The following is a 23,223-nucleotide window of genomic DNA, read 5'->3' as shown; positions in this document are numbered from 1 at the left end:
TGACAGTGCGTAACAATTTCCCTTTGAAAAAATGATAAGTGGACATAGGTTCCTACCAAGCGGTTAGGGTTGGTAGCTCAAATGTTACTTTCTAAGGACCGTGTTAAGATACCTGGGTCGATTTCACTGAGTCGGAATTCTGTCCCTTTCAAGTTTACACTGACATGGGGGGAGATGAACGAAGAAAGATCAAAGTGACTCATCACAAAGACTTTTCTGGCTCAATGCATTCAACCTTAAAATATTATGTAATTCAAAAGTAGACACTTCACTCTATGAAACGCACGTGGTCAGAAGAAATTAAAAGTTAATGAGTGAAAAACGTTCGCGATCTGCAGTTTACCTCTGGGTTTGATAAAGTATTATACAGTCAAAATTTTGTCGACAACATACCATGTTTTTATATGCATTTAAGCTGAGTTTAAATGATAAATACTTTAAATATAGCATTCTAACTTTAGGAATATCGTCATAGTAATCTACATTTTAGTATTAATCCGACCTGGTAAGATAACGTAACTAATATTATTCTCAAATTACTATACATAAATACAAGATAATATATATATATATATAGTCTACGTTTTGTTTCTATAACAGTCAATTCGTTTTATACAATGGGACGAAACTTTGTAATCTTGTACTTTTGTATGTCACCACTCGAATGTGTGTAGTCCATTGGTCCCCAACGTTTTTGTACCTACATAAACATTTGAGAGTTTAAGAGTGGGCGGCGGCCACCAATCGCAATTACTTACAAACAAACCCTGAACTACTTTTGCATACGCATAGCATTGACGTGCCTTGGAGATTATCATCTTAATGGACACTCCCTACTCATATTACGGCCTTCGTTATTCCTTGTAACCTCTTTCCGTAAAAACGTATAATTTTGATTGCATAATTTAAGAGCTTAAAACAAGGACAAATAAAAAGGCATTGGCACCGCTTGGAACCACTGGTGTAGCATCTTGCAAAGGGTTGTCTGTATTCAGTATCAAGGTCACGGATTAATAATTTAAGCTACACCTTTTTTATATAATTTTTACAGCTGTTTAATATAAAGTGTTAACACTTAGAATAATCATATATATATAACAACCAGAAGGCGAATCCCATACCGTATGTTGAAGATAACAGGTCAATATTTTACATTTGTTTCCATTCCAATTACACTTCCGCTCTACAAATTTAGAATAATTTAAAATGCATGGAGTGAAAGCGTTATACTTAAAGAGCATCACCAAATACAAGACGAAAGGGCCATATCGTCAGGGTCGTTACAGGTCATCCCAGAGGGCCACATAACGGGTCCTTGGTCAAACCAAGATAATATATATAGGGTCTGCGTTTCTGTTACAACTTCCATTTTGTTTTATAACTTAAAAGCTGTTCAAGATAAATGGATGAAAATACTACAATATATGTTGACTGTTATGTTCAATGCTTTATTGTCAAGTTAAAGGCTACATGCCAATAGTTTTGGACTTGTTTTCTAACTTTATAACAGGACGCTAGAGGGTCAACATTATTATATTTGTTTTTTCTTCTTCTTATTTGGCCTCTGAGTGTTGTTTTACGCTGTTTTTATTTATTTAAGTAGAAAAGAATATCGTTGGTGGACTGTCTTTCTCAAGTGTACGTTCGAACATATATTGTAAGAATTGAATACTGTGCCAGTCACGCACCTGAAAATTGTATAAAACAACTGAAAACCCGTCAGTTTTCTTCGCTGAATGCAAACTACAGAGCATGCAAAGCACTGCATCTAGCATGCTGATCTACTTGTTCACATTGAAAGTAAAACTGTATCGGCAACAGAAGCGGTGTATTAGCCAGAATTATTTTAATTACATGTTAATATCAAAATATAAACCTTTGCTAGGTTTGAAATGATATAGGACAAATGTCATATTACAACCTCATGCCTTTCTTAATTCCTACTGAGGTCAGAGTCATTTACTTGCATATACAATGTTTCCTGTTTAGAAAAAAAAATATAGTTACCTGATCCTAGCTGAAAGTGTGGAAAGTCTTAAATTAAAATATAAATATAATATATTTTTTAATAAAGTTCATACACAAAGTGTTACAGTATAGAACAATATTGTTGACATAGCCTTCACTCTTCCCCAGAAAGTATGTAGACAGCTTTTATTGAAATAAAAACATTGGGCCATGGGCCTGTATGACTAAGCTGACTCAAGTTATTATTTGTCTTTATTATTATTATTATTATTATTATTATTATTATTATTATTATTATTATTATTATTAACATATTTGGAGCAGTTTTTACTATTATTCGTTATTAAGACATTGAATGGAGCTTTATGTTATGCACAGGCTGATTTTTGTTCTATGTTTTATTAATTACGGGACTAAAGATTTGTTGAGATTATCAGCAATACGTTCCTGCAATGATGGATATTCGGCATTGAGAAAATAGGATGCCGGCCTTTATACGTAGAGAATGTTCAGCGGTAAGCAGATTCAAGCGTGAATACAATAATCAGCACTGCAGATTCCATCAAATGTTGAGAGCATTTCAGCGTTTAGATTTCTGTTATGATTTTGTTTAAATTATGGAATATGAGAGAACTATTACTGCAGTTATGTTGTCTATCAAGCGACATTACATTTATTTATTCACAGGCTGAAACATGTTCACCACTTTTCAAATGTATAATTTTATACACGAATATGCATTTCAAATGGCAACTTCTCTTTGCAAATGTAAATTTCTCGTTTTCACCTTATATTATTTCATTGAAATTGAAAATGTGCCATTTAAGCATTTATGACATAAAAACAATGACTGACCAAACATTAAAGAGATAACTTTTTATATAGGGATAAATACTAATCTAAATAGCGACCGTTTTGCCTGCAATGAATGTGAAAAGCGTTTTTTGTTTGTGATAATGCATCGTTGCTATCATTCCGTATAGTATAATCTTTACAGCGCTTTTGCTGCACGATTGGTATAGCTTTCATCGAATCAAGTATAAATCTTTCTTCTATGCCGTTACGCGAGGGAGGAAAAGATACGTGGAGTTGTTTTTGCACAAAATGTACATAGTAGAGGATATAACGTTTTTATACGCGAGAAAATTGTGCACAATGCAAATTAACGGCAACGTATAATTTAATAGCACACAAAGCTCTGCCGAGCCACAACTTCAGTCTTCAATTCCTATAGGATTCAGAACACTAACACATTGCACGCAGTCATTAATTTTAAGAAAAATATAGTGGTGTGTGCACTTGATGCCCCAGTACATGACAACTGTAATTGTTTGATGAAATTATAGCACAATTTTCTGAACAGTAAAAATACTCTGATTTGCAGAATTGTTCGAGTCATATGTCTCTTAAGTCTCATACCGATAAAACCTACATTATCGAGTTGCGATAGGGCACAATATCCGGCCGCAAAAATAAACATGTGTAAGTGCAAAGACATGGTCTCTGTAAAAATAACAAACAATGACAAATTTTTCCACATTTTCCAATTCCACTTCAATATCCCAGTCAATAATCCGATCACGAATCATTCGGTACAATACCAACATCTCCTTCACCACGATACGAGTACGCTGCTCAAGTACACTTAGTGGTACAAGTCTTCAGTAATTAGTGGTACCAGTCGTCAGCAGTTGTTTCTTACTAAATCACCATATATAATGGACGATCTGTACATTCATCACATGAAGTTCACTGTGCACTTGTAGCTGGTTTGTATTATGTTTTGGCGCCTTCAAACACTTAGCTAAAACATTTTCTTCTGTGTTGTTAATGTAAGGACGTTGAAACTAGCATTATACCACAAATTATATCCTAAATTACTACTGTATATAATGATAGGTGTCCCAAAGAAATAATGCAACTTTCTGAATCTACACATAGCATGGTGCACTAAAACGTTAACAAAAATATACATATCTATCTGGCTATATGTCTGTATGTCGGTTCCGTCCGTCCGTCTGTCCATGCGTCCGTCCTTCCGATCATCCGTCCATCCATCCATCCATCCATTCATCCATCGATCCATCCATCCATATATGTATGCATGCATGCATGTATGTATGTATGTATGTATGTATGTATGTATGTATGTATGTATGTATGTACGTATGTATGTATGTATGTATGTATGTATGTATGTATGTATGTATGTATGTATGTATGCGTGTATGTAATGTATGTATGTATGTATGTATTTATGTATGTATGTATGTATGTATGTATCTGTCTGTCTGTCTGTATGCATGTCCATCCCCCCTTCCAATCATCATCCATCTATCCATCACTCCATCCGTCCGTCCGTCTATCTATCTATCTTTATATCTATCTATCTATCTTCCTATCTATCTATCTGTCTATCTTTATCTGTCTTTCTATCTATCTATCTATGTATCTATCTATATCTATCTATCTCTCTCTCTCTGTCTCTCTGTCTATGTCTCTCTCTCTGTCTCTCTATCTCTTTATATATATATATATATATATATATATATATATATATATATATATATATATATATATATATATATATATATATATATATATATATATCTGTGTGTGTGTCTTTGTAAAGACCATTTTTCATGTCGATGTAAGCAGGTAAAATCTCTTGTACAAGAGATTTAGACCATTAATGCAACGTCCTCCTTTTCCCGATTTTATCATCATGTAGATCATGTAGATTATGTTACGGATGCATATGTTTGCGTAGAAAGAATGGTATGTTAATTAAGAACACGTTTTTTATATGATCATATGCAGACCGAGCGAGCAACAACGTTACTCAACATCTAATGATAATGCACAGCTGTTTATGTCTAATTCATCGTGCAGTGTACATTATAGAGGATGTTGCCTATCGGCAAAGCACTGAGCGCTTCGTTCCTAAATAGTTCTCTCGTTAGATCGTCGTACTCGAAACCCATGAGTCGCGGGTTTGATACCAAACAGACCTGGCTGCATCAGCGAGTGACTTAATTCCCGTTTCCTGGCTTGATAAAGCCAATAATATTCTAAAAGTGCTGCAAGAAACGTTGCTCTGATTTGTAATGCCGTTGTACATACTAACTATGTATCGTTATTTATATTTAATTTGTATTGTGGTGTCTTTAGTCCATGATAATATGTTATGCGTATTCGATTTATATTGAGTGATTGACTATTGTCAATAATTGGATGTAGGAGTTTGGCCTACGAAATTGATGCCATTTTATATATAACATATGACATATCTAATTGGTTTTCTTATCTATGATTGTAGATTATATATTAAGATTATTATTAGTATTGTTATTATTTGCGTGTAAATATGTTTATTTGATTTGTGTTCTACATACAACCTTGACTCTGACCCTAGAAAATTCCAGAATAACTTTGATCACAGATTGATAGAAATGTGTATCACAATGATCCTCATCCTTGTCCTCTTATTGTGACGTAGTTTATCATATTAGGGTTGTTTAAATAGCATTACTCAATCTTATCTTAACATCCAAAGCAGAATTAGTCTTTTAGTTGTGCTTAATTGTAATGTGAGAGGAATCTTTTATTTAAAATAATCATGGGAATGGCAAAGAGAGCATTAACTCTTTCTGCATAAATTACTATTTTGGGATTATCGTGAAATCGTTTAGATACATTTTAGATTATATCATTGTGATATATCAAGACTGTTAACTTATCAACACTATTGCAGGTTATTGGTGAATCAGCACATTTAAGATTGGAATTCATTCGGAACTCCACTTGAATGTTTTCTGAATACTCTATGCTCTTGCAACTGTGAAAAAAACCTTTTTGAGACAGTTTGGAATTTAATTCACAACACTGTAAATTATTTTTTAATTGTTACATTGTAATTTAGGGAAGCAAATTAGTTGTTGAATTTTCTTGGTTGTCACTCATAGATTCGTGACGTATATATATATATATATATATATATATATATATATATATATATATATATATATATATATATATATATATATATATAGTCTTTTTGTGTTAAAGCGTCTTTTAAAACAAGAAAGGATATATATCTTGATTGCTAGATGCAGTTTCTTCCTTCAAATTATCGTTAATGTTCTTTATGCCGTGAATTTCAAAGATACAACCCTTTTGCTCCTCCTCCTAAAATCCACTGGATAAGATTTACTCTGTTTTATTAATATTATATTTCATGTTTGTTGCTATTTAACTGTACCATTATTTCTTTTAAATCATTAAATCGCACAGACAATGTAAATATTCATATCCATATAAAAATAATGAATGCCTAGTGGTCTAGACCTAGGAAATATCTTGCAAGACAATCACATATTCAGAACATAATAGACTGGATTTCTGTTGTTTATAAAATAAACTATTGTTTTCAGATATTAATGTGCATCTGGAGAAAATAAAAGGACAGAAAGTCGCACGAAGTAAATGTAATCTAGTTTTGAAGTAGCTGTTTCTGCATTCTCCCCGTCTAAGGTGCCCCGTTAGCTTTCCGGGTACTTTTTTTTAAAGGTAGCTGGATTTTAGCTTACGATATTATCCACCTTAGTATAGAATATGATGTCGATTCGAGGAATATAATGTGGTTGTTGGCATTAACTTTGCCATGCATTCGCATTGACAATATTACTTGTGTTTATGCCATCTATATTATAAATTGAATAACAATGTGGCCGGGATGGCTTTTATGAACCGTAACATATTGTAGTGATAATTATATATATAAAACAATAACGCCATTCACAATACCCAGACACTATGGCTAACGATTTAATGACTAAATTGGAGGTATATACAAAGTACAGTGGATTATCAATACTTTTCCTGGAAATTGAGAGATATAGTGACCTAATATCAAGAATTGAACTTTAATTTAACATCTCGAATGCCACATGAAGGAAAGTTCCAATTAAGTTACTAAGTTCATGATATGAATCTCGTTGCAGTAGGTATACTACAATATTATTTGTGACAAATTATTCTGCTGAATTATATTCTGCAGCCGGTTTTTGATTTGCCGTAAAGGCTATATGTTTTTCTAACAGTTAATCTGCTTTCTGCCACTCGGCTGTTGATCTAGTTGTAGGTGGCGCTCTACAATTTTGTATTTTACGTTGGGTTGGATTGTTGATGAAAAGAATTTACCGGGTTTTTCTCACACGCTATACTGGCTAAGTTAGAAAGACCTTGTATATCTTAGGTATTGTTAAAAAAACTTATTTTTGTGTATGACTGATGGATGTAATTTGGGTTATAGCGGAAACAATTAGGCCTTACTTCCGATATGAACCTATAAAAGAAACTGCTTGAATTCATAAATAAATTTAACGAAGAGCCGATAACTTTTACATTTTATATATTTTGTAATTCATTCATTGCACGTTCAGAAGCCGGCATTGTTTAATTTGGCTCAGTTCATTTTCCTTTTTGAGCAACTGCTAAAAATAATGTTCTTTAGACTAATTCAGGCTGATTTCTAGCACGATGAACATTTATTTTGGTTAGCTTTGTACAACTTCGACAAGTACAATATCAAAATATATTTAAGAAGCAGGACAATAAAGTAACATTAGAGGTGTGCCATCATTCTCCCCATTGTTGCAACCACCTTCACATATCTATTTCTCTCTCTCTCTCTCTCTCTCTCTCTCTCTCTCTCTCTCTCTCTCTCATTCATCGATCGATCCACCCATCCATCCTTCCATTCACTCATCATCCATCCATCTATCCACCCGTCCGTCCGTCCGTCCGTCAATCTACCTACCTACCTTTCTTTCTATCCATCTATTTCTATCTCAGTCTCCTGCCTAAAAAAAATGGTAAATTTTTACCTGCTTGATTATATTAATCTATGCCCTATCGGTCAGTCTGTTTTTCCGTCTGTCTGTCTGTGTGCATGTTTTACTGTCATTATCTATCTACCTGTCTGTCTGACTGTTCGTCTGGCTGGCTGTCCGTCCGTCCGTCCATCCATCCATCCATCCATCTATCTATCTATCTATCTATCTATCTATCTATCTATCTATCTATCTATCTATCTATCTATCAATATATTATCTATCTATCTATCTAAAATATCCATCTATCTCCTGCCTGAAATACATTGTAACTTTCTTACCTGCTTGATTATATTAATGTATACCCTGTCCGTCAGTCTGTTTTTCCGCCTGTCTGTCTGTGTGTATCCATCTCTCTTGTCTGGCTCAATTCATTTTCCTTTTTTTAACAACTACTAACGATGATGTTCTTAAGACTAATTCAGGCTGATTTCAAGCACGATGGAACAGTCACTTTGGTTAGCTGTGTACATCTTCGACAAGTACAATATCCAAAAATATTCAGAAGAAGGACAATAAAGTACACAGAGGTGTGCCATCATTCTCTCCATTATTGCTAACACCTTCACATTACACCTCTCACTCTCTCAGAAGTAGATTATATTTGTAGAGCGCCTCCTTTAGCATACCTTGCACATATGATTAAAAGTTAAAAAGAACCATTACTATACTAAAAGGGTTATATTTGAAATGTGTAGCTGTTTTTCGTTTCCTACTTTTTACTTTTCAGTCAAAGGTATGAATGTACAATCAATGAAACATGATATTGGTAATGTACAGATTCCAATCAATTGTTTGGACTGTTAATTTACTCAGATATTACCTTTTGCTAGATGAAGAGAGTATATGTCCTTTGAGAGTGTATGTTAGATAAAGAGAGTATATGTCCTTTGAGAGTGTATGCTAGATAAAGAGAGTATATGTCCTTTGAAAGTGTATGCTAGATGAAGAGAGTATATGTCCTTTGAGAGTGTATGCTAGATAAAGAGAGTATATGTCCTTTGGGAGTGTATGCTAGATAAAGAGAGTATATGTCCTTTGAAAGTGTATGATAGATGAAGAGAGTATATGTCCTTTGAAAGTGTATGCTAGATGAAGAGAGTATATGTCCTTTGAAAGTGTATGCTAGATGAAGAGAGTATATGTCTTTTGACAGGGTATGCTAGATGAAGAGAGTACATGTCCTTTGAAGGTGTATGCTAGATGAAGAGGGTATATGTCCTTTGACAGTGTATGCTAGATGAAGAGAGTGTATGTCCTTTGACAGTGTAAAATCTTTGTATGAAATTAGTTTTTTCTTCTTCTGACTATGGTCTTTACGCCTATCCAAATATCTTCGAGTCATTTGTCAAAATCTAGGATTTATAACAGGTTCTGCTTCATCATTTGCAAATCTTCCATGAGATGAATTTATTCCCATCGACATTTACCGTAACCGAAGTCTTAAACAAAAGACAGTCGGCAGTGTTGTTATATACCAAACCCATATTACAATACGTATTGCAATACAGCAACATACTTAATGAAAACAATAACAAAATTACTATAACATTTACTACTTGACAAATCAACATGGATCGCTAAGTGACGTTCAAACGGTAATCAAATGAACACATAAAACTTAAACATAAAAATGAAACAAGTCTACAGAACACCTGAAATAAATCAACTTATCAGCAAACAAAAATCTCACTGTCATTTGTTTTAAAACACCCACACCCACACTGCACCTTTTTTTCTTCTTGTGAATAATTTCAAAATCAGTTATTTAATATAAAAAATATGAATATTAAAATTCGGGTCTTCACACCTTTGAATTAACGTGATGAAAAGAGTGGACGTTAATCGAAAATTTGGAGACAAGAAAAGCAAGACAACGTGACGTAAGCACTTTTGATCAGGGCGACCATGTATTTCACACGGAAAACATTAGATGCGGCCGCTGTATAAGTGATTTTCTTTGAAGCCAAAATATCAGTCATATCAACAGATCTTACATGTTTTGTTGTATGTACAATTCGGACAATGGATGCAGAAATAAATTATATTAGAGGAATTTATATATTTGCCAACTCGGAATCTTGAGTATTGTTCATTTAGTGTCGTTACGAACAGGGCATACATATCTGAAGCAAAGAAAGGTTATAAATTATTATTTACAACTGGAAAAATATCCCCCCTCCCCCCCACCCCCACCCCGTCTTGACGTGCCACATTCCAATTCAACTTTGGTCAAATAAGGGTACTATGCATATCGGTTTACATTCTCTTGCAATCTCATGCTAAGCGTGCACCAACAAAAAAAGAAGACAATATTGGTCTTGAATTATATTGGAATAATTGTGCGTTATACATACATTTGTTGAACGTATTGTGGTATGTATTGCCAGAACAGCAGACCGCAATATTCCGGTATATCGTTACACACCAAATATGAGCTTGTTTTTTTGCGGTGTTTGCGGTTTTCACATTATTATATTTTATTTGCCTAAAGAGCTTCACCGTTTTATAAAGTTTGTTTTCAAATGTCATCACCGATTATCAATAATTTGTATTATCCGTAAGGTTCTGACCATAATAATAGTTCTAAACATTAGAAGTACGTTTAACTCAGGTGAACTGTTATTATTGTCACAAACCAGTGTGGTATTTGAGTAGAAATAGTTAAACAACATAAAATGAGCCTCTTTGTTACAAGGTCGAGCTATCTCATAAGTTAAATTGTGAAATAATAATGGGATTATATTGATACATCCAGAGGCAATGTTCTAACGGTTTGATAAATGAAATCGATGGCTCTTGCCATCATCTCATAGGCTTGGATGCATTACGAAATGTTATTAATAAGATCTAAAGTTAGAGACAAACCGCTTCTATGGCATTGTGGTTAGAGCGTTCGACTCGGATGCGGGAGGTCGTGGGTTCGAACCCGGGCAGAGTTATACGAAGTCTTTTAAAAATGATACTAATAACTGCCTCGCTTGGCGCTCAGCATTAAGAGGTTAGTGTTAGGACTGGTCAGCCTGGTGTCAGGATAATGTGACTGGGTGGGACATGATGCTGCGTGTCTCCGGCATGATGCCCCAGTGCTAGACATCACTATAAATTGCAACACTGAAGACATCGTAGCGATGTGACTGAAAAATTGTTAAAGTTACGTTAAATATTCAAGTCACAGACTCAAAAGATTGGGGGGTGGGATAGGGTAGCAGATTTTATTTCGTTGTTACTGTTAAACATTTTATTTCTATGGCGAATATAGACTTTGCAAATGAAAGTAATTCATAGCAACCAGCTTATAAATACTTATATTCAAACAAATAATTACAATTCAATTCTACAAAACGTGCATGTTAAACAAAGTAGAGTTACGCATGTTTGCAATAGCGTCGAGTGAAATATATGCATTTATAGTTACTAGGCTTATAGATTTAAAGGAATTGAACGACGTCTGATATATACACTCTCACACAAAAGGTTGGTTCAGAATTGGACAGGTAACACGACCCCTAAAAGGTCACGTACACTAGAAGTGCTTAAATCAAAACCTTGATCATACCTAGCTTATATTTCTTCTTTAGCCTTAATGTAGCGGCTGGGGACGTATGCTTTTTATATTCATCTCTTTGTTTCTTGTGATCATTCCGTTGCTTCTTTCGTCCCTACGTTTCTGTCGGTTGTAATGACTAACTTTCGTAGATTTTACACTTCTTGACAAAGAAAGAAAGAAAGAAAGCTTAAAGTGATTCACGTCTTTTCTTCTTCCTTTTAAAATGGTTTGAAAGGAATGAATCTAGAAAATTTGATAAGAATTAGTAAATCCATTGAAATATTGTAGTCAGTTTATGTGTTCAAATCATATCCACGAGAGATTTTGGATGTTTCTTTTCTGTCAATAAAATTCAGAGATAAAAAGTATCCAGTTTGTACTTTTCCAATAAGAAAATAAAAAAGATCAGTTGTATTGTTTGTTCATAATTACAAAGCATTCTAATTTATTTATCCAGAGAAGAAGCAAGCATATTTCCAGCTTCTAAAACACCTATTTCGAATAAGTGTAAAACCAGTCAAGACTAAAAATAATTGCAGTGCATATATATATCTTTACCTCTGTACAAAACTGACAAATATCAACAGATTGGAATAAGATTTCTTCTCGCACTTATTATTTTAGAGGAGTTTGTAGACACATTCATACATTATTAACTTTGGGGTAACTCTTGCATGCTTTAAATATCTAAGATTTCAAGAGTTGTTTCCCTTAAATTACATCCGTGCGCCAGGTATACTCCATGAGGTATTTCCGCATTGAGCAACGAGTAGTCAATGCTTCGAGTACCACAAGAAATAAAATAAAAATAAAAACAAAAAAGTAAAAGAAATAAGAATACAAACAACCACATAAAAAGTTCAGGTTTTAATATAATATTGCGCACCTACCTTGCCTCTGAGTCTGCATTTATGCAGAACTATCTCTCTATTCATGTGTTTGTCTAGATTTTTAATTCAAGTAGCACATAAGGAGAAACGCTGAAACTCAAGTCCGTTTGTACAACATAATCTCTTCGCAGAAAACTGACGTCATATGAAAGAATCTTCTAGCGTAATACCATTTTGCATAAAATAACTTCATCTCTTTTAAAATTCATGATATTTTATTGAGTGGTCGTATGTCTGTGATTTCGATTTTCAACGTAGCTTTAACAATTTTTCAGTCATATCGCTATGATGTACACAGTGTACCAGTTTAGAGTACTGTCTAGCACTAGAGCATCATGTTGCAGACATGTAGCACGATGTCCCAACCAGTCAAATTATCCTGACACACCAGACCGACCAGTCCTAACACAAACCTCTTAATGCTGTGCGCTAAGCGAGGCAGCTGTTAATACCATTTTTATAAGTGTTTGGTATGACTCAGTCGGGGATCAAACATGCGGCCCACTGTATCCGAGGCGGATGTTTTAAACACTAGCCACCAGTGTGGGCTGATATTTAATTGAAATAAACATCAATATCTGAACAAGAAAATCATGTTCAAAATACTCTAAGGTTTGTAGGGCAATTTTGTAATCGAATTGGCCCTAGTTACACATATATACATCTAAATCACTTCACCATGGATGATGTAGAAGATACAGCATGAATAATTAAAATTAAGCTAATGTAGGCATTTCGTCTAAAATAAACAATTTACGGTGATATAAATATCCTATCCTGTTGACGGTTAGAGTACATTCCAATTATAATTATTATCGCCATTTAATGTAACTCTCTCTACTAGACATAGTGTTGAGGTTCCATTCAAAACGGTTATAAATGTACGTTATCTTGAATGATACAACATAATCATAAAATAACAACAAAACAAACAAACTGGATGTACGTAGAAATTGAGTGAGAAAATCTTGATACGGCTGGTATAAAAGTCAAGCGTTTCCTTGTAGATAAAGTTGCAATTTTGAGACCTGTTTCTAGCAGTTATGCGCATTTCTTTCAAATCTCCATTTCCTTTGCAACTAAATAAAGCCGTACAGTCGTATTAACTCGGCAAACAAGAGATGACAGTTTGATTTCTTGCATTTGCTATAAGCAATGTGTGCTTGTTGAGAGTGAATTTGAACGGTTAAAAATGAAACTAGACAAAGCTCTTTTTGTTTTTCCTAATATGGTTCCCCGCGTACAGTTCAAGATGCTTTATGAAAAAGAAAGGAATACAGAAATAATAACACCACACAGCTACAATACATTTGACGTGTCTCTGATTTGGTTCATCCGATATTGTTTAAATTATTATTTTTCTCTTTTAACAGCTTGTAGATTTTATACATATTGCAGGCTATGCATTTGTTTTGTTTAATTATTTTTGGTAGAAGTGTTTATATCAAACAATTATTTGAAACGACTGTGAAAAGAGAATGCAACTACATTTTTGGTGTCATCTCTATGGCTCTTGGAGGAAAAATTAACTCGTGTATAGCACATTTCGGGAGATAACTCTGCCTAAATGTAGTCGAGTAATCCTCTCCTTGGTAAATGCTTAATGCGAATATCATTTGCCTTATTTAGCAAAAGCATTAGTTAATTCGTTAGTTAGTTGGAAAGTATATTAGTTGATGAACTATTCGTCTAAGCATCATTCAAGATAATCTTAGAATTTAGTACTTGAATGCAAAGCAAGGAGCTATGAAAATAACGAAGCTGGATTCAATTTAAATATGATTTTACCGCACATCAGCAGAAATAAGGCTATACAGTGCCTTTACCGCAGAATTATCAACATAAGCTAAATATCAAAATGAATACAACTTTAAGGTAAAAGCAAAATAATAAAGAAAATAGGGATATGTATTCAAGTCCATGAATCAATTTAATTGGCGTAAGTGACTTCAAATAATCTCGGTACAAAATGCGGCTGTATGAAGATTACAGCGACATTCGAATAAACGAACATACTGTTGTGCTTAAATGAACATGCCAAATCATCTTCAGACGCGTTAATTAGAATAATTATTTTGTTCTTCTTTGCTAACAATATTCAAGTTACACTGTAATGCTAATTATTCGCATGCACGTAGAAGGAAAAGATATATGCTTCTGTCATTTATGTTAGCATAATTTTGATAACATTCACATTTTTCAATTAGACCTTACCAGGGTCCTAATTTCAGTAGAAACCAAACTAAAAGTTGTATGCTATTCGTTCTGATCTTATTCAAATTCTAACTAAGTACATAATTGCTGCGATTTCTTTTCTTCTCCCTTTGGCACTAGAATTAAAGTTACCGGCAATTGTTTGGAACTCTGATAGTTTCTGCTTTCTTTGTTCGTGCCATTTCCTTGTTCTTCATCAACGAGACAAACTCAATTATGTCTTGCGGATTTATAACGATTCTGGCATAGCCAAAACCTGCCAGTACGTCATCACTCTTTATCGATGTACATAAATCAGTTTTGTTGTGTGTCATTCTTGGTTCCAACCCACTATTAACAGCATTATGTTTTGATCCATACCATAGCTATCACGACAACTGTCATAACGTATATTGTATTACAGAGTTCTGTTTATTTTTATCCTTCCCCCTGGACAACTGTTTCTTAGTCATTTCGTTCGGCACCGTCTATCTGCTTACAGCCACCAAGGAAGAACGCGTTGTTACTTCAAAAGAACAGGCAATAACCCAAATGTATGTGCGTGTGTGTGTGTGTGTGTGTGTGTGTGTTAGTATGTGTGTGTGTGTGTGTGTGAGAGAGAGAGAGAGAGAGAGAGAGATGATTCCCGATTCACGTTTCGAGTATCATTGAATATCCAATGAATAATAAATTGACGCTAATAAATTGGCATTATCGACATTTCGAATTCTGAACCAAACTCTATATACAGAGCTGTCTATTCTATAAAAAATAAAATTACATTGATTGTCCTTAACAAACTGAGCCATATATTACCAATCTGATCAATACATGGGATGGTAAAACAAGAAATAAGTAGTTTAACAGTTTCGCATCCATTACCGTTTTGCAATAAATGTAGCTACAATTACATTTGTAAGCAAAGATGGTTAGTTGTTATACATAACTGAAAAACTGAAAATTGTATATAAACATCAGAATTAGGTCTCGTCAATCAATAAAAAAGTAGCATACAGGTTCACAAACCTTGCTTTACGAGGTCTAAGAGCAGATCTAAAGTGAGAAAACTATTTTTCTCACACACAATACAAAAGAAAATAGTTTCTCAGCAGTAAAAAATATTTTTATGCAGAGAGAGAGAGAGAGAGAGAGAGAGAGAGAGAGAGCAGTGTGGTGGGCAATATATAGTGTACAGCTATTAAGTTTTAAGAATTCGTTCTCGTCTATTAATTCAAAGAAATATACAGGTTCATAAACCGTGCTTTACAATGTCTACGAGCACACCTAAAACGAGTAGATAGACATATAGAAGGTAGCGTTTAAGATGATCAGCGATCAATGTGTTGGTGTTAGGAAGATATGTTCTGTGAGCCAGTTTCGGTCAAGCATATTTGTGTTACAGTGTCCGATCATTGTACATTTTTATGAGTAATTTTAATTCGGCTTAGCAAATAATTTACCTGTTAGACCTATATTGACTTTGCTTGATGAAACCTAGCCAGTTTCTTCTTCTTATAGGACCAATTTATAACCTTCAGAACAATCGCTGGCTATTCCAGTTTTCATTGAAGTCTTCTTTTGTAGACGGTCCTGTTCTTTGTTCATTTACGTGTTGCATTTTAGAAACCAGAACACACCCACCCACACAATACATACATACATACATAATGCATACACACACACACACACACACACACACATATATATATATATATATATATATATATATATATATATATATATATATATATATATATATATATATATATATATATATATATATATATATATATATATATATATATATGTGTGTGTGTGTGTGTGTGTGTGTGTGTGTGTGTGTGTGAATTATCCCGACACACAATTATTTCTCTTTCCTTCAAAACTCATAACCTCCCTGCTTAACTCTACCTGGATACAATTTCTCTCACCACTCTTTGTCTCGTCCTTCGTTCATAACTTGGAATTAGGTCAAAAACATACTCATTGTTTCGTTATGTGATAGACACAAGATATAATTTTTAATGAAAGGCAAAATATAATATGACCCCGTTTCTAACACATCTTCCCAAATTCGTTTTCAGTACGAGCTTGAACTGTTCTACTATACAAATAAACATTTAAAAAATAATTTATGGAAGATTCTCGAAATTAGTTTTCGACATTAAAACCATTTGTGATTATAATTTAAATTTTTCTTAAGCCATGCTAATTTTTGTTCTGTATTAAATTACTATATCTCTAACATATCTAATTTCGCAAATTCCCCTTAATCCCCATTTATGATTAAATTGCATACCTTTCATACATATATTTATACTAAATTTCGTATGTCGCATACTTATCTTTATATTAAACTGTGTATGTCGCATACTTATTGGGCACAATAAAAGGTCAGCGGTAGGATCAAAATACCAGTATGGAACAATAAAAGGTCAGCGTTAGGATAAAAATTCCAGTATGGAACAATAAAAGGTCAGAGCCACGATCAAAATCCACTTATTGGGCACAATAAAAGGTCAGCGGCATGATCAAAATTCCAGTATGGAACAATACAAGGTCAGCGTTAGGATAAAAATTCCAGTATGGAACAATAAAAGGTCAGCGGTAGGATCAAAATTCCAGTATGGAACAATAAAAGGTCAGCGTTAGGATAAAAATTCCAGTATGGAACAATAAAAGGTCAGCGGTAGGATCAAAATTCCAGTATGGAACAATACAAGGTCAGCGTTAGGATAAAAATTCCAGTATGGAACAATGAAAGGTCAGCGGTAGGATCAAAACTCCAGTTAAAGGTCCACGAGAGAATTAAAATCCAGGTCGTTCTAAAGAACTATGAACCTCCTTTAATTTGACACTCACGAAAACATGTTCTATTTCTTGGGAACTTTTATCATTTTTCTAGTTGCAAAATGTATTACATATAATAAAAAGTTTCTGAAAAAAAATTACAAAATTGTACAAGAAGAAAATGTAATGTTTCATCAGCACAAAAGACAGAACATTAAATGTATGTTTGTGGTGTCTGAATATTTTATTTTCATAGTCGCACAAACCGGAAATGAGTGGAGTTGGGTCGCGGAATGGAGAACACCTAGGGGAGGATAGGGAAATAAAAAAAAAACCTTGGATTGCTTGCTGGAGACCGTCACTGAAAAGGAAGTTATTCACATAGTTTGCATAATTGCGGATTTTGTTTTTGTTTGCCAGCATAATGATAGATTTACGGACATACTGAAAGACGAAGATAATAATGCGCGAATGATTGGCGTAGGCTGATTTCTTAGCCCGTCCAGCAAGCTTTCATCAAGGTGACAGTGTAAAAAAAATAAAACATGAAATAAAACACTGTAACATCTTGTAATTTGCTTGGTCTTGCATTCCCGTATAAGTTGTCTCTCCTTTTGTCTCCCAAGCTAAATCGAAATTATAGTTTCGGTTATAAGAATAGACTTTTACCTGGCCTAATTTGATATCAACATGCCCCACAATTTTCAAAATATCATGTAAATATTACTGGTATCCAACGTAAAGAATGCAGGATCCGTAACGAATGCAGTTTGCTAAGAACACATTCAACTTTCGCAGGCTATCATTTGTATTGGAGAAACGGCTTCTATGGATCAAAATCCAGAATACTAGATTAGTATTGGAAATAGCGCACGGTGATGTAGCATAGGTAAAGATGAACTCCGTTGTAGAGCTACGAAACATATGAACTGAATACCACGACTTAATGCAATGAGAGCATCCACTTGTAGATTCCGCGTACTAAAGAGCATGCCTGCAAGAGAAAGAGCTGGCAAATCTCGTGACATCTTTCAGAGGCATACGTGAAATTGACACAGTGATAGCTTGGCGATATTTTAGTTATAAAGCCCTGACAGGTTCTGAATTAATTCGCAATGTGGATCAATTATAACTGTGTGATTAAAAAGACGATATGTGTATGCATTCAGAGTCCCTATTATTATTCCAAAACAAAGGAAATAAGATGGAGTGTACCTAATTCATATTGCACTTGAGTTGTTGAAACATTAGGACAAAAATATGCACGTGTTCGGACTGGAGCTATCGTTTGTCATAATTTTCTCAATTTTTGAATGTTTCCAAAGTAAAGTGATCATTAAGCAGTTGGGCCCATCCGTGATTTCCACAAAATATGGGAAGATTAGAGGAGCTTTGGTAGAATTTCCAAACACAGCTAGTGTTCAGCTTAAACCAGTAGAGTCTTTTAATGGTTTGCAGTATGCAGCCCTTAGAAATAGGTACCTGCGATTCATGCCTCCAACGAGTCCCATAGAACGATGGCAAGGAATAAAGTCTGCGTGGAGTCATAAGGGAGCTTGTCCCCAAAATATCCCGAGGGAAAAGGCTTTTACGGATGCTATATCAGCTGTTACTTTGACCGAAAATTTAAGGATATCCCAGTTTACAAAGACTCAGCTCGAGGATTGTTTGACAATTAATTTACACGTGCCGCTCAGAGGTAAGTTCGTTAGAAATATGAATTATATTTCATTTATAAGTATGTAAAGTAAAATTAAATCTTGCTTGTTTTACTGTTTAACTCATCGCCTGTGCCCTATTCCTCGTTTATCTGACGTTCTGCTCATCAACCTGTCCCAATGTTTATAGAAGTCTACATTATGCACTGGGCTTTTATTTTCTTTACATCGATCACTCACTATGCCCGTGAGTATGTGCATTACCTATATTTCATTGCCGCAACACTAGAGCGGGCGGTAAAGTATGCAAGTATGATGTACAACATCTGTCTCTCATATAGTTTTTGACTCATCATATAAATTCGCAATTACGTTTTGTTCACCAAGAAGTCACCTAGAGATACTGTATTCAAATAAACAAAGTACGGCGCAACATTCGTTACGTTTTGCCATCAAAGGGACCACACCTGCAGCAGAAAGCATTTCTGCATAATTGTGGTCTTTGATATGAATAGTTCTCTTTCAAAAGTGTGGTAGAAATTTGTAACTGACAGCTCAGTATTGAGGGGCAAAGAATCAGATCGAAATATATCCAGTATCTTGTCGGCATTCAGTTTATGGTTTTCTAATGGAAAATATGCATCATGTACGAAGACTCTCGCATTCGACGTCGAAGAAATTTTCAGGAATAGTTTTATAGTTTTCCCATTTAACTGCAGGAGTTACCTTGTCACTGAAAACAAGCTTTCACATTTAAGGTTTACAAGCCTAATTAATGGAAGGATATAGTTTAATTACATGCAGACTTACATTTTTCCTCTGTTTAGGTTCTGAATTGTGTGTATACAATAATCTATGAGGTCTTCAATATGCTCACAGTCAAGAAACTACGGACATCTATATTATTTTCGTAACTTATGAACGGTCTTACTGGTATACCGATACTTAGCGATTTGTGTGACAATAAGAGAGAGAGAGAGAGGCGTGTGCCAGGATTATTTAATTGTCATCTAGGACAAGTTATCACATTTTCTGCCAGCGAATCTAATCGCTTGAGTTGATAACAGAATAAGGAAGAAGGCAGGTAATATCTAACCTGCAGACAAATTTATTATAGCAATGCTGGAAGTTATAGATTTTGTATTAAATACCATTTGAAATTTATCTTACATCAGTAAATAAGCTGATTGCTCATTTGAATGTGTGCCCAGCTACCTAACTCAAAGCAGTCGTTAGATTAGTTTGTCGGGGCAAAGTTACAAGAGCAATGTGTATTTGTTGATTTTCGAAATGTTATATAAGATCAGAGACAGTCTGATTGGCCGCGTGGCCCCGGGTTACAGAGTGGTCAAGAGCATTCGCTTTAACCGACCAATGATATCTCACCTCCGTCACCGTGTCTTCGAGAGTCGTGTTCGGCTACTGTGATTATGTGCGAAAGCTTGCCAGTACCCTCCCGTGGGTCTGTGGTTCTTAAGGGTGTTTTCCTGGGTTCTTCCACCACCAGCTAGCCTATCATATGTTGAGAAACGGCGCCAAACCCAAACTAACAACGAATTGTCTTGCATGTATATAATTAATGAATGCTGGTTGGGGGTTTAGAATGACATTTATATTAAGCCTGTCAAAACAATTGCGAGATTGTACATACTAATCCTGAAATAACAAAGCAGTTTAATTAATATATATTTATATATGTACATACTGGGGCGTACCTACCATAGCAGGTGTATACACAACACAGGGGCTCACGAGTCCATCCAAACAAATTACAAATTACTTTCTTTACCTATAGAAAGAAAGTAGGAACAAGCAATATACCACTTATTAAGTACCTTAATTATATTAACTTTGCAGGGGCCTAGATAACTTAGCCATTAACAACATTGCACGGGCCCATCTATAAATTATTATTATTATTATTGTTACACACACACACACACACACACACACATATATATATATATATATATATATATATATATATATATATATATATATATATATATATATATATATATATATATATATATATATATATATATATATATATATATACACACACATATATATATATATATATATATATATATATATATATATATATATATATATATATATATATATATATATATATATGTATATATATCAAAGAGAGAGAGAGAGAGAGTTGTTGTTGTTGTTGTTTTTGTTGTATGGTTTAACGCCATTTTTCAGCACACGATAGGCTATACATGGCGGCCATTATTAATGGTGAAGGAAGAACCCGGGAAAACCCCAGAAAGAACCACCGACCCACGAGAAGCTACTGGCAGGCTTTCTCACATTGGCCGAATCCGAGACTCGAACCCACGCAGACAGAGGTGAGATGGCAGTGATCCGTAACGGAAAACGCTTTAGACCGCTCGGCCACTAGGGGCCCAGAGAGAGAGAGAGAGAGAGAGAGAGAGAGAGTTATAAGTACAAACCAGACAGAACGGGAAGTACTATCCGTTTATTCCTACAGAAAAAATGATTGATAATAGTAGGCAGAATTATTATTTCATTACAAATAATACTATCACACAGGTTCGAGAATTTTATTTCGTACTCTACGGAGATTCGAACCCTTCGCCTTGTCTGAACACAGGAACCCATATTTCCTCACAACTAAGCACACATCACCCTAAAATGATGTTACTCAATCGGTGTTATATGCACTTGTGTGTATCATACGCACTCGCATGACTACCTAGTAATCAGTTCTCATGTATTTACACAGACATTCTGGATTCTTATGAAAAAAGTCAAGGCATATATAATTAATTATAGAGAATTAAAAATATACAGCAGACCAGGCCTGGGTTCGAATCTCCGTAGAGTACGAATTAATTTTTTTAACATATATGTATGTATATATATATATATATATATATATATATATATATATATATATATATATATATATATATATATATATATATATATATATATCTTGACTGACATCAGTAGAACTATTTTAATGGGTAAATGAAAGACTTTATGGTTGATAAATAAAGTATTCCAAAAATACACAAACTGCGTCATCAAAAACGAATCAAAATTATCATAAAAGCTCACTTTTATTTTGTTTAATAAATGAATATAATTTTTATATTTAGATACGATGTGCCAAACGTTGACTGGTTTCAATATAAGACAACACGGTTTACTCACACAGAGCAAATCTGATTACACCAATATATTTACGTTGTGTATTAAATAATTCTTTATTTGATTTCAACGGCTAAAGGTGCGCTTAGTTTCACATGCTCATATACATAAATGACTGATATCTTCTGTACTCCAGCAGCTATGTTTTATGGTGCATCTGAAGTGTTTCTTAGATGGTTGATGTTCTTGTTACGTATCCATGGTTTTAAACTTAGTAGCAGGGAAATCACATCCAACAAAATGAGTAAAATCAAGAAATAATTTAATTCTCTAAAATGAAAATGTAAGGAACATATAATATTGTGAATCAAATCCAAATTAATCATAAACATTATATCACGAATCCAAACGTTTAGTGTTCTAAATGAATTCCAATATTGAATGTGCTGATGTACAAATAGCCTTTATGGAGATGATGTGCCGACCGTCCTGATGTATCTCTGCTATAATACAGAATATCCTTTAATGAATTCATAATGATCCCAAAATAATTTTACTCCAAAATGTCAATGAACATTTTGTTATGCCAATGGATAATTTGAACAAATAATTCCACTCAAATTATAACTGGGCAGTACTAAGGTAGGAATGAATAATTGTTTACAATAAAATGCCATAGACCCAGACAATTTACTTCAGAGGTTTCCATTAAATTCTTTAACAATATAAGGACTGTTTCCATAAATTTTACCGAGCAACCTGACATAAATCCCCATAGAATCCACAAGGGGAATACCAAGACCCTGAAATCAAATCCAAGTAAACATGTTTACCAATATTTTCTTAAATACAACCCACAAGCATGGACAAAAATTAATTATGCAATATGTTGTTTACAAATGACTCTTAACTTCTACAAACATATGTCACTATCCTAACCACTTTTAATTGACGAATAATGAAAACTGTTTTGTACATCAACGTCATATGTATATCCTCAAGAAAAGGACTAAAAACAAAACACGGAAATGTAATGTTTAATTTACTCTGTATATCTTACATATTCTTGTTGATGACCAAATTAACTGATAGATCACACTAGACAGGAGCCTAGTTTTATTATTCATTATTTCTTGCGCCAAAGTTAT

The 23,223-nt window shown here is 34.1% G+C and overlaps 1 protein-coding gene across 2 annotated transcripts in view; it reads left to right on the top strand.

Moving 5' to 3' along the window:
* Positions 1-23,223, top strand: part of LOC149799288 (neuroligin-4, X-linked-like) — a 97,678-nt gene that overhangs the window by 5,742 nt on the left and 68,713 nt on the right. The window contains exon 1 of one of the 2 annotated variants that reach the window (XM_089958588.1): positions 18,269-18,984. The exons of the other annotated variant lie outside the window; for it this stretch is intronic. Coding sequence (XP_089814714.1) covers positions 18,546-18,984 — 439 coding nt within the window. The 5' untranslated portion in view covers positions 18,269-18,545. Of the gene's footprint in view, positions 1-18,268; positions 18,985-23,223 lie in introns of those variants that run through there. 2 annotated transcript variants of the gene reach the window in all.

This window comes from Sinohyriopsis cumingii, chromosome 5 (assembly GCF_028554795.1).
Source record: "Sinohyriopsis cumingii isolate HCF-2022 chromosome 5, ASM2855479v2, whole genome shotgun sequence".
In the NCBI taxonomy this organism is placed as follows: domain Eukaryota; kingdom Metazoa; phylum Mollusca; class Bivalvia; order Unionida; family Unionidae; genus Sinohyriopsis; species Sinohyriopsis cumingii.
This window is presented reverse-complemented; position numbering and strand designations above follow the sequence as displayed.